We start from the raw sequence: 15574 nt of genomic DNA on the forward strand, positions 1-15574 counted from the left end.
TAAAATAGTTTACCATTCTCTGATTCTGAAAAGATACAGGCTGAACCTGGAAAACCTTTGCTGCATTACCATGAGAAATTTATTTAAACAATTAAGATTAATGAGCAAAGAAACAATTACTTCATTTATATCATGCATTGTGTAAATCAACTGATTAAGAAAAAACCAAAATGAGCAAATAACACAGGTATTAATAACGCAACTGCTCACCTTCCTTTTTCAGCCATTTCACAATGTTCCCTTCTTCCATTGTAGGAGACAGTGATGGCATTAATATCTTAATAGGACCAGCTGAAATTGAAAAAAAGGAAAGATTAAACACAAAAAATTATGTACCTCATGAGGCAACAATAAGAAGTTCAAGTAAATTCATGTCAAATTCAATTTGAGAAAGAAACTATTCCACAGCCGGAAAGACATCCAAATGGTCAAACCAAGTGTCCAGTAAACAGCAAGGAAACAAAAAATTCTCAACGTTTAAAAAATAAAACTCCTTTCTGAAATACTCAACTCCTTTTTTTTATAATTCCCCAAGTTCTCTATGAACATTTTCAAGCCAGGTGCTTACAAGATTTAAAAAAAGAAAAGATTTATATTTCATCTTCTCCTTCCCTCTTTGTCACTGCAAAAAACATTTACAAGTAAAATGACCAAAGGAAAAGACAAAAAAGAAAAAAAGAGGATTCTGATAACCTACAACAAAATAACAATGGTTACACTTACAACAGAATAATCAAAATTAAACTTTAAGAAATTGGTTGTTTTTACTTCCATGTAATGTTATACGATTCAAAAATCAAAGGTTCTTGCTGCCAAGTATATGAAAGGAGAGGTGTGCCTCATCAAGGATGATCAGGCAAGTGAACCTAAGTAATTAAATTAATCTCAGATTATGCTCCATACCACAATTTAACTGGGGATCCAAAGAGATAGCTGCAAACCAGGGTGATCTCTCAATAAAGCATAGATTCTTTTCCCTTAGATACCAAAAAAGGAGACACTTTATATGTTTGGCCAGATGGCCTTCATGACAGTTCCACTGTCCAGGACCATACTCAAAGAGCACACAGCTGTTAGGTTACAATTGATATAAAATTTATACTAATAACAGAGTTAACAGCATGCTCCAACACTTGGCAGTAGCCATAGTAACAAATTACAGTCCCTGAAATCTTCAACAAAACCTATTCTCACCTCAGATTATTCAACTCTTTGACCCAAAAAAGCAAAACAACATACCACATCTAACGTATTTCAAATGTGGAAAAAGGCAGAATGGGGCTTGTTTTTTTCCATTGATGTTTTAGGGTTCAAATAAGAGAACTGAATACTAATGTTACATGAAGTTAAATGTTTCCTTTGAGAAACTGAATTAATTTTACTGTAATTTCAAATGGAGAGTTCCTATGGCTTTATGGTGAAGGAGTTCCATCTCTGAAGCACGTGGAGGGAAATTTCTATCTCCCTCCACTTTTCTTTCACTTCCCTCTAGATGACTGACTGGCAAAGGACCCAAGCACACACACCTGCCTCAGCCTTCTCTTCATTTTAAGACCTGCCTGTCTATAGAGAACCTGCATTTTCCTTTTGGTTCTTCGATGCACTGGGCATAAATGGACCTGCCTTTCAAAGGCAGATAGCAAGCCCACCTCCCTCTGTTCCTGCCAGTAGGGCCTCATGGGTACTGGGAAGCAATTTAGGACACGTGTTTGCTTTTAGACACAAACTCTCCCTCTCAAATAAAAGCCCCAAGTCTAAATATGGTGTTGTACTGAGAAGTCCAACTGCAGAAGGCCACAGATTTAAGTCACATTTTCCAATCTGACAAAACCATCAGCATTAAAACTGTTACTCTGATCTCTGTCTGACTTTTTTGCCTCTTTCTCAATTGGTACCAAGCTATAAGAAGGATAAAGAAGTAGAATTATTACTCTTAATAACCCAACAATGAAAGAGTCCAAACCAAACTCTAAGTCAACGCATCCATTTCATCAATAAGAAAACTATAATCCATTAATTAAGGGATTTGAACTCTGCCTAACTCTCAAGACTGTACTCTCCTACACCGTACTACCACTCATCATTGATAATCCTTACCAATATGGATCATTGATTAATCAACCGTTGGTTATTTATAGCCTATTTACTCAGCAATTCAAACATCAAACTAGACATATTAAGTCCATGTGAGCATTCTTCATGTGTCCAATCAAACAGGCTGACAATCCCTTTCTATCAAAAAGTTCAGGCCTGGCATTATGAGACAGAACATTTCATAATCATAGACACATTAAATTTATACATCAGATAGAGTTCTACTACAAAGAAGCAAAATAAATGAACTTCAACAATTCCCCATCCAGATCCCAATTTATGACAAACACCAGCTCAATTCTCTCAAAACAAAGTCTCTCTTCAATATTTTTATACTGTGGTTCTAGTTGCCATGATAGAGTCATACAATAAATATTAACTGTATCTCCTATTACCATTTCTCACCTATGAGACCTTCACATTTCCATTAGTCCTGACATTAAGTACTATAATAAAACTTTTGCATTTATTATTTTAAATTTATCACATCAAGAAACTTAAAATTTTTCATATATTAAAAATAAAAAGAACATAATCATTCCTCATACAGCCACCCTTCATGGATGAATTGAAACTGCTTCTCTGAAGAATGACAATAAAATATAAAAATTCTGTAATAGATCACTATCCTTTCTCTGAAATGAAGGTGACAAAAACCAAAGAAAGACATTTTGGACATCTTCATTATTCAATACTATCTCTTGATTGATTATACTGGCTTATTATAGAGAATAAAATGTGCAATGCATTTTCTGATTAATCTAACCTAATCTAGCCTCAGAATCTCATGCTAGAAAATCATTTCAAAATATATGCATTAATTTATTAATAATAATACATATTTCATTCCAGTATATCCTCTTTCAGTTGGAACATTATACATATCTTTTCCAAATATATTTTTCCCCGTGGGAAAGTAATTATACAATCATAATATCACTTTTGAATGACAGGGCTGCTTATAACTAATATCTGGCCTTTACGGCGGCCATCAATTCTATTGAGACAGTGAGGGCTTTTCCGAACTCCTTGGAATTTTAACCTATACCTAATATTGTTTAATTTCATTACAAATTATATATAGCTTCCTTTTTCATTCCCAAGCAGTACATTCTACCTTTCTCCTGTCAAATTGAGGAGGCCTTGAAATGGGCACCAATTATATTTCCTGCTACTAACTGGGCACAACTATGGTAAGAATAAAGGAAATGTGGTATTTTTGCTCCACTGGTCATACAGGTTATTTCAATTAACACTCAGAAAATACCCCAAATTTGTTAGAATTTAACCCTTTTGTAGTCATTTTTTGTATTCTATTCCTTTTCATTAAGCTAACAAAGTATATCTAATGGCTTGTAAAGTCTGCCCTTCTACAGCAGTTAAAAACCATATATAAAAATTTTTAGAATAACTATAGTAATGTACATTTCCAGTTTATATTTAAACATACTGATTTTAAAAGTACAGTCTCACAAATCCATCACAATTGTCTTAATATCTTTTTTTTTTTTTGCCTCAATGATACAGAAAGTTAAAATGTTTTGCTCAGTATATTGCTGCCTTACTTTCCATGTCGAGCACGTGGGCAATCTATTCATCACTGAATCTTAACAGCAGTTTCTCCAAGCAATTCCTACATTTCTTCAAATCTGCTTTCCAGATCTTTCTACAGCATAATTCTGTCTTCAACTTCAAATATGGTACATTGATCTAATTCTAATTTCTTGTTCTGTAAAGTATTTCTTTTCTACCAAGAGTAAAACACTCATAATTCAGCAAAACCTATCAAAGCTTTAAACAGATCTGTACATCAATTTTAAAAGATCTCCAGATTAAAAAAAAAAAAGATTAACATAAGCAAACTCTTAAAATGCAAATGAAGAACAAATAGCTTTGTGGCTAATATAAAGCAGATTTAAGCTCCATTACTCTGACTAAAGTAATTCAGGAAATTCAGCAATTTACATATGGTACCATAGAGTGTCATGCTCTAATCCATTTATACAACTATAATCCAAACACGAAAACCATGAAATGAAGATAGACCAAATGAAGAAATAAACTACCCAGCACTTTCTTAGTGCAGCTCTGCTCCTTTTACATTAATTTGCTTTTCTAATAGACAGAGACGCTGCTCATTTAATTACCTCTCTGTCCAATGCAAGAACTCATTAAATAAAATGAACCTTAAAACTTCTGCTCAAATAAAACAATTCTGCCATCTGCAGGCTGAATGAAATAAAGCCATATGAAATACAGGTGATTTAAAAATCAACACCAGGGCACAGAATAACATTAACACTACAGTTCTGAATAAAGGCAGGTAAAGCAATTTTTTTTAATGAGTGCTTGTCATATGAGTCTTCTTTGTACAAGTGCTTATCTTGGTGTCGTATTGGTATAAGAATAGGTTGAAAATGTCAATGAACAGAGAATGTATGTATAATAGTTTGTGTGAAAATAGCACTCAGAGGTAATGAACGATGCCCACAAAGAGTGTATACGGCATAATCCAACCTACCTACGCAGCTTGCATCCACACACAGACTAAAAGGACATGCTCCAAAATGGCAGCAGTACTTAGCTCCGGTTGGTGATACTGTTGTAAGTGCCTGCTATTTCTTTGGTTTCATATAATCTACATTTAAGCAATGTCCTACAACAAATATATCCAATTTCACTCCCTCCCCAAAACTCAGAATCTAACACTAAGTTAAAAATGTGCTTTTGTTTTTTGTTACTTTTAGACATAAATCCACAAGAACAGGGAGAACAGAAGGAACAACAGAATATAATTTTGGAAGCAGAAAAGTAAATCAGATAGATAGCAATAACTAACTAAAGAGACTTGAGAAGGCCAAATGCTAAACCAGAAATAAGGAAAGCTGAGATAATAAACGTGGCTTGTACCAGAATTTCCCAAAGGCCCAAGAACTGACAACACTGAGGACCTGTGGAAATGCTGGGGGAGGTGGGGAATTTGGGTGAATGCTATTGAAGTGCTGGGTAACACCCCCCTCATTCAACAGAAGCCTGGAGACATAGAAGAGAGGACCTTTGCAACAGAGGTTTAACCTGCACACCCCAAGGTGACTGAGAGATTAGCTGATGTGACTGACAGTACAGAAACTGTGCTGAGCTATTAGACGGTGTGGGATGAATCAGCAGTAGTTACAGGGAAAACTAAAGAAAAAACTTAAAAGGCAACAGCTTGAGGAAAAGCAAAAAGTAAGAAAGGTAACAACGATTATAATATCGGACGATATATGACAATTCTCACTTGAGCATATCTGTTTGATGTAAACACTGAATATTATTAAGAATTGCCAAATAACGACATTGGGAGAATGAGGGAGGGAAGACAAGGGATGACACTGATCAGAAGTCATCCACAAATGATGTATAAAATCAAACAGGAAGGTGAGCAAATGCCAAAAGAAAGTTAAGAGACAAAACTTGTTGCTTCTAAGGAGGAAGGTGACTAGGGAAGAAGGGAAATGATGGGTCAGAGACCCACTGTATCGTTATAAGCCTTTTAGTACTATTAAACTATTTAAACTATATGCATGTACTACTGTTAAAATACTTTAATATTTAATAAAATGATAAATATTTTTAAAAAACGTAATAAGCAGCAGCATACCACTGTGGTTTAGAGGACAGGCGCTGCAGCCAAACTGCCTAGGCTCAGATTACTAACCCACCACCTACAAGTTACCTATCACGGTGCCTCAGTTGTCTCATCTCGTAAGGACTAAATAAGGCTACATGTGCAAAGCCATTACAATGGGGCCCAGCAAAAAGTAAGCCTCAAAAATGTTAGCAGTTTAATATAAAAAGCAGCACAGAAAAGGTTAACAGAGTGGATTCTGAGGGAGTCCAGACAGTTAGCTAGATGTATCACAATATCCTACTTTACAGTTCCCTCCTCCAGTAATGAGAGATGAATTCACAGGCTCCTTTCACCTTCCCAATCTAAACTTGAAGATTTCCTTTCTACTCTTTCCTCTATCTAATCCAGCCTTGGTCTCGCTGCTCAAGCACACTAACTCGTGATCTCTACTTTAACCGTATTGCACATTTGAAAACAAACTCTTGTGAATTTCACTGGCAAATGTTTTGCCTTCTGGGGTGCTGTCATAATACTGGCTACCAAAGCTAAAGGGCAAATTTAGGCATTCAACAAATGTTTACTGAGCTCTTGCTAGCCTAGCCCCAGACCCATTTAAGACCAGAAAACCTTGACCTCCAAGGATTATAGTTTAAATGGAAAGTCAAGACAAATACACAAGTAGCAGATGGCAGGAGATAACGCGCCCTGAGATGCCAAAGAGCTATGAGAGCCGAGACTCTAGCAGATCGAGAAAGGAAAAATAAAAAGAATCTGTGCTAGTACCACTGCCTACTCATTAGAATGACTATTACCTAGAAACCAGAAAACAAGTATTGGCAAGATATGGAGATAAATTAGAGCTCTTGTGCACTGTTGGTGGAAAAGTGAAACAGTGCAGCTGCTGGGGGAAAACAACATGATGGTTCCTCAAAAAATTAAATAGAATTACCATTTACTTGATCAAGCAATCTCACTTCTGGGAATATACCCAAGAGAACTGAAAGCAGGAACCCGAACAGGTATTTGCACACCCATGTTCACAGCAGCATTATTCACAATGGCCAAAAGCTGCAAGCAATCCAAGTGCCCACTAACAAGTGAATGGAACAAAACATGGTGTATACATACAATAAAACCTTAAAAAGGACTGAAATAACTGCAACAACATGGATGAAACCTGAAGACATTATGCCAAGTGAAATAAGCCAGCCATAAAAAGACAAATATTTTATGATTCTGCTTTTATGAAGTACCTAGATTAGGCAAATTCACAGACGAAGAAAGGAGAACAATGGTTGTCAGGGGCTGGGGAGATAACCCTCCAAAAAGAAAACGTTTCTTCCTATAGAAAGTGCCCAAAGAGCCTACATAGACGTGATTCCTATTCAGTTATTCAAATGCAGACATAAAAATCCCATTAAAAATCAGGTCAGTTATAAAGAGCCTGTGCTTACGCTTGTGCAAAGCACTGGCCTAGGGACATAACAGACAGAAACTACATTTGATTTCTCCAAGGACAGAAACTCAACTTGCTCTCTGCCCCTCTTTTAGCATGAGACCCACCATACACATACACACAAGCCAGTACCTGATTGTTTCAGTGCTAAAACTGAGGTCTAAAGGGTAATGACTGATGGGTGTGAGTCAGGTGGATCTGGGGGTATCTCCCATCTGCCCTTCCAGATCTACCCCTCAGCCCTCCCCCGCACTACTGTAACAGGCTACATCAACAGGCTTCCTTGTGCTCTGGCCTCCAGTTGGTTCAGCCAACAGGCAGCATGAGCAAGAGTCTGAAAGGAGAGGGAGAAAGAGGTCAGGATACTTATTTCCCAAGCTCCCTCTTTGTGGGGTCACCTGGGCCTGGCTGGATCCTTTAACTGAAGGGCACAACTCCATCAGAGGTCCTACCTACGAGCTCCCTCCTTCCCAGTTCTGTGAAGTGCTCCCTTCCCATGCCTCTGCAAGACTGGAGGTGGTCACAAGCACCTTACTCAAAACAGCTCCCTAGTACAGCACCATCTCTACACCCTCAATTTACAAAAATGGTCACTTACTAAACTCTCCTCAAATTACCCATTTTTTGATTGTCATCTATTCCCTGCCAGGACCCTATAAAAAGACTTAGGAGGGTGGCACTTAAGTAGTAAGAAAAATTTCAAACCACAAGGAAGTTCACTCCATTTGAAGAAACAGTATGAGCAAAAGGAAAACGAAATACAGATGTTTAAGTGAAGGTGAATGCTCTGATTGAGCCTAAATGCACAGGTAAACTTAACCAAAACCCAGATCTGAATCAAGATTTCCAAATTACTACCTTTGTTGTAGTCACCTATGTAAATGCAACCATGAGTCATTTGTTTATAGTTGAAACTCCTATATTAAAACACATCTTTCTTGTTCTCAGATATAATAAATACCCTCACAAAGCAGCACAATTATTTTCTGTAGGAAATGACCAACATGTTTATGGTAATAGATTGGAGATTAGTGGTTATTTATAGATAAATTACAGGGAGATCTGCAAGTTCCCTGCAATCACATACAAACTTCTTTATGTATGCACTTTTCTGAAGAAGTGATACAGCTTTTTTAAAATCAGTTTTCCAATAGATTTATGCACCTCTAAAAATCAGTGATAGTATATTCCCAAATAAACTCTCCTGAATTATAAATTTACCAATCTTTATTCTTCCCTAGAAATGTTTCATTAATATAAGAAAGTCCTGATTGCAGAAAAGTGTCGAGTAGATCAGGAGCTACACTACATGTACTGCTTACCAAGTACAAAAAGTCACCATACACTTCATTTTGTTTACAGAATCTGCTGATTCCTTCATACACTTAGTATTCAATGACACACTTGTAAAGAGGCTGGCTGGAATTGTTAAGGTATGTCAGTATAGCTGCAGAATTATTTCCTCTGAATGAAACAAAATAAACATTTCAGAAGAGGTTTCAGCTTGCAATATCGGCCTTCTTGGTATTAAACTATAAAATTAAAATTCTACATGAATCTCAGATTATCTTGTAATCTTGGAACAAGGGAAAAAAGAAATCACCACTTAAAAGTGTGGCGAAAGAAATCGACACACGCATAGCAGTCTGGGGATTTACACATTTTGTTGTAAAGGCAAATGAAGCTCAAGGCAACAATAAGTCATACTTAAAGAGTCTATCATCTTAGAAATTTACAGGGAGGAGCACATTAACATACACTTTAACTCTGAAATGGTCCTACCATCCTTTATACACAGTGTAGAATTTTAGTATCTTAAATTACTTAAAGATACCACAACTGTTGCTGAAACACTATTTCACAATATAGATGTTACTAACACTTTAAAAGAGTCTCACTTCTTTAAAAAAAAAAAAAAAAAGAGGGCAGGTGTTCACTCAGAACACACATGGTACAAAACTGCAGCATACTGACACTGTTCTGCTGATGTCTGCAGCTGAGCCATCACTTGGCACTGAGGTAGACTGTGGTTAAGGAAGGCAACAGGCTTTGGTATCAGGTAGCCCTGGGTTGAAACTGGATTTCTATCACCAGAGCACAGCATTAGCTGTTGTGAGTACTGAATGAATTCATGTCAAGTGCTGAGAAGGGGGCATGGTACACTGAAAGCGCTCAATAAATGCTACTGATTATTCCCAAACCCACTCTTCCAACTTCTTTCTTGCTGGTAGAGACCCAGTTTTGTTTGCTTGTATCTCTTGTGAATGTGTGCCTGGAGTTAGTGACCCCACTGATCAGTGTCCTAGTCTGTTCAGACTGCTATAACAAAATATCTGAGACTGGTGGCTTATAAACAACATTTATTTCTCACAGTTCTGGAGGCTGGGGAGTCCAAGATCATGATGCTGGCAGACACAGTGTAGTGGCTGATGAGGACCCACTCCCTGGTTCATAGACAGCATCTTTTTGCTGTATCTTAATGTGGTGGAAGGGGTGAGGGAGCTGTGCGGGGTCTCTTTTGTAAGGGCACTAAATCCCATTCATGAGGGCTCCCTTCATGACCTAAGTACCTGCCAAAGGCCCCCACCTTCTAATTCCCTCGCAGTGGGCACTGGGTTTCAACATATAAATGGAGCAGGGAGATGGAGGACACAAATATCCAGTCTATAGTACCCAACCCCTTGGTTAGTCAAAGTCAGTCCATTCCAAGATATCCAACAAGAAAGGACTCCTTTTCTCCCCCTGCATATTATCATGTACATAGTTCCAAAATGGTCATTTACTTACTAACTTTGGGCAAACAGCTAAACCTCATGGAGTCTCTATTTCTTCACCAATAAAGCACAACTAACTTTTGCAGGGTTCTTATGATTAGGAGTGACAGAAGTAAAGAATCTAAAATGAAACCCATGAAATGCTCAATACGTGATGCCTCCTTTGAACGGCCCACTTCCATATCCTGAATGAAATGTTTTAAGGCAAGGCAAATATGTACTAAGTACTTCCTGATAATCCAAACCTTATCAGTTTCTCCTGCTGCTGCTTCTACTAAGATCTCGTTTATCCCCTTCCTGTTTTCCCTAGATGATCACACATCTCACCTACTGAGTAGCCTAGATCTGCTTTGCTTAAGCAGTCACCTATTTTCTCTAGTCAATACTTACCCCATAACAGTTAAAATGAAGGACTTCACTACTCTCCTACTTTAATCAGACTGTCCAAATAGCAGACATCACTGATTCCCAAATCACACTCCCTTTTTAAAGAAAATGTCCTAACTGCAGTCTTTGATGGGATCAATCCTGTGCACTCTATAGCACAGCTGACCTACAACTGGGTCAACAGCTTCTCTGCCCAAGGAATCTGGAATTAAATCACAGAAATGATGGTGTGCACTTGAACTGAACTAAAAGAGCATGGAGCATAAGGGCCTGAATCAACATGAAGGCAAAGCAAGCTGACATTACAGAGAAAGAAAAGCTATGAGGAAGCAGACTGGCAAGTCTGTGGAGAAAAACAAACTAAATCAGAGAAAAAAACAATGGGAGCCTAGAAGTGTATGGAATCAACACGGATCCCCCATGGCCCCAGCCGCAACTTCATAAATCTGGTGTCGTATCCTTCTAAGAAATCCTATTTTACTTCAGCTAATCTATGAGTTTCTGTGACCACAGTCAAAGAACTCAAAGAACAGTAACAGTCTCATCAGTATTAGTGTAGAAGGACTGAATTAGAGCCAGGCCTAAAACAGTATTTGTTTTGGCAAAAAATACTTGTTTAAAAATATTGGGGAGACCCGAAGGGGAAGCTCTCACGCCCTTGATGACAGCAGAGCCCAGCAGGAAGACTGACTCCTCTTCTTTCCTGGTAAGGACTCAGTCAATGAAAAGCTATGGATTCTGTTTGCTATAGCACTCCCCACCTCCGCTGCCCCTCTCCTTCCTGCGCTGGGTGGGATTTGCACCTGGCTCCCCATGGTTGCAGGCCCCAAATTACAATTCTCTGCTGATCCCAAATATACCCATCTTTGCTCGAGAAATGTCTGGCAGTCTACTTGTTTTAGGTCAACACACCACACCATCAACTCTTATCAAAGAAGTTGCCTCCCTGTTATAGAACCGCTGTCAAAAACTCAGATGCCTATAGGGAAAAGGCAGGTCAAAGAAGTGGCCCAGCAGCATCTGGAAGTTTTTTCTTCAGATCCAGACATGCTATATTTTCATAGTAAATCTAAAAGAAGCTTCTTCATATGTATACACACACACACACACACACACATACCAACTGCTCTCTCCCATTTTTCCTAAATACCTCTTGTTGTCTGCTGTCCATAGAGATAAGAGTACAAGAAAAGAATGACAACTAGAGGTGATGACAAATACCACAGGACTAAGGGGTAAAAGAGAGAGGAGACTAGGAAACTAGAAAGTGGCAATTTCCTACCTAAAGAGAACAATCATTATTCATCTGTCACCACACACGCCCTAATTTTAAATTTTCAAGAAAAGCCAAAAATCTAGACTTTTACCTAAAGTTGCTAGTTTTTGAATATTGTCAATAAATTTAATTTTCTTCTACAATCACGTAGGTTGGTTCACTGGCTGCCAACTTGCAATCCTACTGTAGACGTCAGTCTTTGTCCTTTTGTAACTTCCTAGACTTTTAGCTTCCCTAGATATGTGTATTTAACATCTGCATATGCAAGGCCTGTGCTTGTATTTTGGACAAAGCACTACAAAGTTTGAACCTTTATTTTTCTACTCACATGTCATTTTAAATTCAACATGTTATTCCCCAGAGACAACTTAAAAGCAGTATTATTAAAATCTTATTAATTATTAATTAATTCAAACCATGTCATTTTCTCTGAAAGGACAGCAGTGGAAACTCTTCAAAGTTAATTGCATAGGGTAGGTTGAAAACCTGTTCACACATCCTTTGCCACTTAGGTAAATATCACATCTGGCCTCTAGGCCTTTATATATGCTACTCTTTCAGCCTGGAAGGGCTGCCACCTCCAAGATGCTTTCCTAAGTTCTCCTTCATCATCCTGAACTTGCCTCTTCAGAGCTTACTGCACATACTCCTGAAATCATGCCTTTGTTGTTTACCTCCCTTACCTTAAGGATAAAGCCTATACAGAATTTAGGATTGCATCTCCAGAAGCTAAACATGACTAAATGGGCCATGTGCCAGAATACAGAGACTCTGTTCCTTCAGGAGGCTGGCTACTTTCCAGCAGGCACCAGGAATCTCACATCATCCTTTCCACTCAGTAGTAGCACAACAGTGAATAACGGTCTCTGCCCTCTCAATAAACGTACCAGTTGAAAGAATGAAACTAGTTAAGGTTTTGTTAAACATAGGTTAAAAATATGTATACACATATACGTATGTGTTTATGTGTGTGTGTGTGTCTGTGTGTCTGTATCCTTTTCAGTTCATTAATGTTATAGCTGTGTGGCTTTAGAAGTCCCACTTAATTTCTCTGAGCCTTAGTATTTTTGTCCAATACAAATGCAGATAATGTCAATTTTACTAGGTTTTTGTGAGGAGAAAATAAGGAATTCTCCAAGAACTAAGGACATGGCATATGCTGTAGTTCATAAAACTGCTGCCAACAAGCACCTTTTAAGGAAACCAAAACTCCAAGTGACTTCCCAACTGACAGATTTTTAGATCCTGGATAGATACATAAAAGAGGAAATAATTCAATAATTGCACCTAGTTTACATAGTCTATAGGTTACCAAATAGTTGCTTAGTTTTGTGAAACTACAGTTTCTACCAAGCTCAGAGAAAAACAAACAAGTCATGTAATCCACACTCTGTAAAGCAAATAGTTCAAGAACTGCCACAGGAATTCATCACGGCAAAACAAAAACCTGTATGTGAAAAGTTAGGACACAAATTTTGGCTCAGTATTTGAAAAAAAATCTCAATATTTAAAAAAAAAAAAAACCTCCCTCACCACCCCCAAAATGCACCACACCCTAACCCCAAAACCTATTAACTATGTTATGTTACAATGGCAAGGAAGAATTAAGGTTGAAAAAGGAATTAAGACTGCTAAACAGCTGACCTTGAAATGGGGAAAGACTCCTGGATCATCCAGGTGGGCTCAATATAACCACTGGGGTCCTGTACATACACCAAAGAAGGAGGCACTAGGAAACTAATACAGCTTCCTTGGAATGTTCCTTACACATGATGTTCAAGCAGAGTTAGACAAGTTGTTCATGGTGTGTTGGGGGAGGGGTGGGTAGGTAAAATGTCAGGATGCATCAGATAATGACTGCCTGAGAGAGTTTCCAAAGGCAGAGGTCCTTAAATCTGGTCTAAGAAAAAACCTTGAAACTGCATGCACATTTTGTGTGTAACCACACTTGTCCCTTCCTCTGCAGAGAGGGTCTATAATGTTCAAAGATTCTCAAAAGGAACTGTTTCACAAACAAGCTTAACAACACTCTTTGTAAATTATTTTGAAAACTGAGATTTTACCATTCCATCATTTTCTATGAGAGTGACTCGCAGTGTAGCCCATTCAAGCACCAACATGAAACATCAAAACCCACCAAAGGTTGGTTGTAAAAATGCAGATTGCTGAGCTCTACCCCAGACAGAATCTCTGCGAGTTGTAGGAAAGTTCAATATTTAAAAAACTCAGAGAAGGGAGGACAGGGAACTCTAAACACAGTTTAAAGAAACCACCGCTCCGAGAGGTATTTTATGAAACATTAAGCTAAAGAAACTGAAATAAACTGTTCTCATCACTGGATCTTAAAATCTCAGCGCACTCATCTTACCATGTAACTTCGAGTAACTTTTTTTTTTCTTCTGAGCCTTGGATAGCTCAGAATGTGTAGGCCACGCCTATTGCATCTAATTTTTTTTTACTACAATTCATCCTGTGGAGTGACAATAATTGGCAGGTGATACATCACACTCAAACATCCACCCTTCCCCATCCGCATGTAAAGAAAAATAATGCCGGGTATATTACATTACATACTATTAAATATTGGAAGAATTGTATTAATTGTGTCTACATCATTATTTAATGACAACTGCTTGTAATAAACTTTGTGAACAAAGAAGAATTTCAATGACTACCCAGTTCTACAAGGGTTAAGTCATAACCCACTGCAGATGCACAGCTACAGTGCAGCTTTCAGGATGAAAAACAAAATGAAGCACTCTGTGCTTTGGATAAACAGGCCCTTAAGATAGTAGAAAGCATATCTCAGGAAGAATTTTCAATGACCGTGAATTCTTACATTTTCCCATATATAGAAAAGTACCAAAACCACCAACTTGAAATATCTGCTCTTTGTGATATAGCAGTAATCTTTTACCAAGATGTATGCTTGACGGCACGAATTTCCTAGCCAAAAATTTTAAATATAACCTGGCTTCTCCCCTACATCTGCAGAGCAAGCAGTTCCTCAGAGCTGAGCGGCTGTCTCCAGGGCTATAATCCTCAGAAAGACCCTGAATAAAACTTAAATTCACAACTATTATGTCGTAGATTTTTAAATCGACACTTTCTTCGTAAGACTCTCCTCCTAAATTTTCACTCTTTCAAGTTCATGTTGTGCTTAAAACATTCTTCTGGACCTATATCTGTGAGGCCTGGACTTTAACAAATTGGGTCCTTTACCAGTCGTCCCGTAGGGAAACCCCAGTGGCCGGGAAGATATCCTAATAAAGACGGGTCAGGAGAATGAATAAAAAATGGCTAACGGTGACATCTGAATCTGAGCAAACTTGGGCAGCTTGACAACCATAAGGAAACCTAAGAAGAGGCCTTAAAAAGGACTCCGCGCCTCACAACCCAAATTCCAAGGCAAGGTCACAGAGAAGCCATACCAACCAGGCGGCCAGGGACGGAGTCAAATTCTCCTAGCTTCGCGGCAAGCACTAGGCCAAATCAGCAGATCCCTCCCTGAGAAAAGGCCAAGGGAACAGGGGGCCCCAAGACGTCCACACCCAGATGCAGGCCCTCAATCAAAAAGCCCCTGCCCCAGGCCCATTGCTCAGATACACAGAGAAGCTAAGCAAGCCCCAACCACTCACCCCGCAGCCACTGCGTGTTGTGAAACCATCTCCAACTAGCTCCGCGGCCCAAAGGCCACCCAGAAGCCCCCTTAACCAGCCCTGGGCTTCGGCGGCCGCCGAAGTCCAGGAGGCAACGCAGCAGCCGCGGGTCACAGCGCAGCCTCCAGGAGGCCGCCATCTTCCCGGCCTTCTCTCGGGCTGCCCTCAGCATAGCCTGATCGCCCAGTCATCAGAGCCCTCCCAGGCCCCGCCCCACACTCAGTTGGACACGCCCCCTGGGCGCCTACGGCCTCTGTCTCTGAGTCAAAGAGCCCGTCTAGCCCCGCCTCCAAGGTCGGTGGCCCTACCTGCCGG

At 39.0% G+C, this 15574-nt stretch overlaps 1 protein-coding gene across 3 annotated transcripts in view; it reads right to left on the reverse strand.

Annotated features, from left to right (window-relative positions):
- The window catches only part of PDHX (pyruvate dehydrogenase complex component X), a 65858-nt gene extending 50414 nt beyond the window's left edge, over nt 1–15444 (reverse strand). For 2 of the 3 annotated variants that reach the window (XM_045523750.2, XM_074372178.1), the window contains exons 1-2: nt 15239–15444; nt 211–291 (exon numbers count right to left, since the gene is read on the reverse strand). In XM_045523750.2, the coding sequence (XP_045379706.1) occupies nt 211–291; nt 15239–15431 (274 nt within the window). In that variant the 5' untranslated portion in view covers nt 15432–15444. The remainder of the gene's footprint in view (nt 1–210; nt 292–15238) is intronic. The other variant, XM_010964687.3, reaches the window with a different exon arrangement.
- Between the last annotated feature and the right edge of the window lie 130 nt (nt 15445–15574).

The sequence above is a fragment of the Camelus bactrianus genome, chromosome 10, assembly GCF_048773025.1.
Source record: "Camelus bactrianus isolate YW-2024 breed Bactrian camel chromosome 10, ASM4877302v1, whole genome shotgun sequence".
NCBI lineage: Eukaryota > Metazoa > Chordata > Mammalia > Artiodactyla > Camelidae > Camelus > Camelus bactrianus.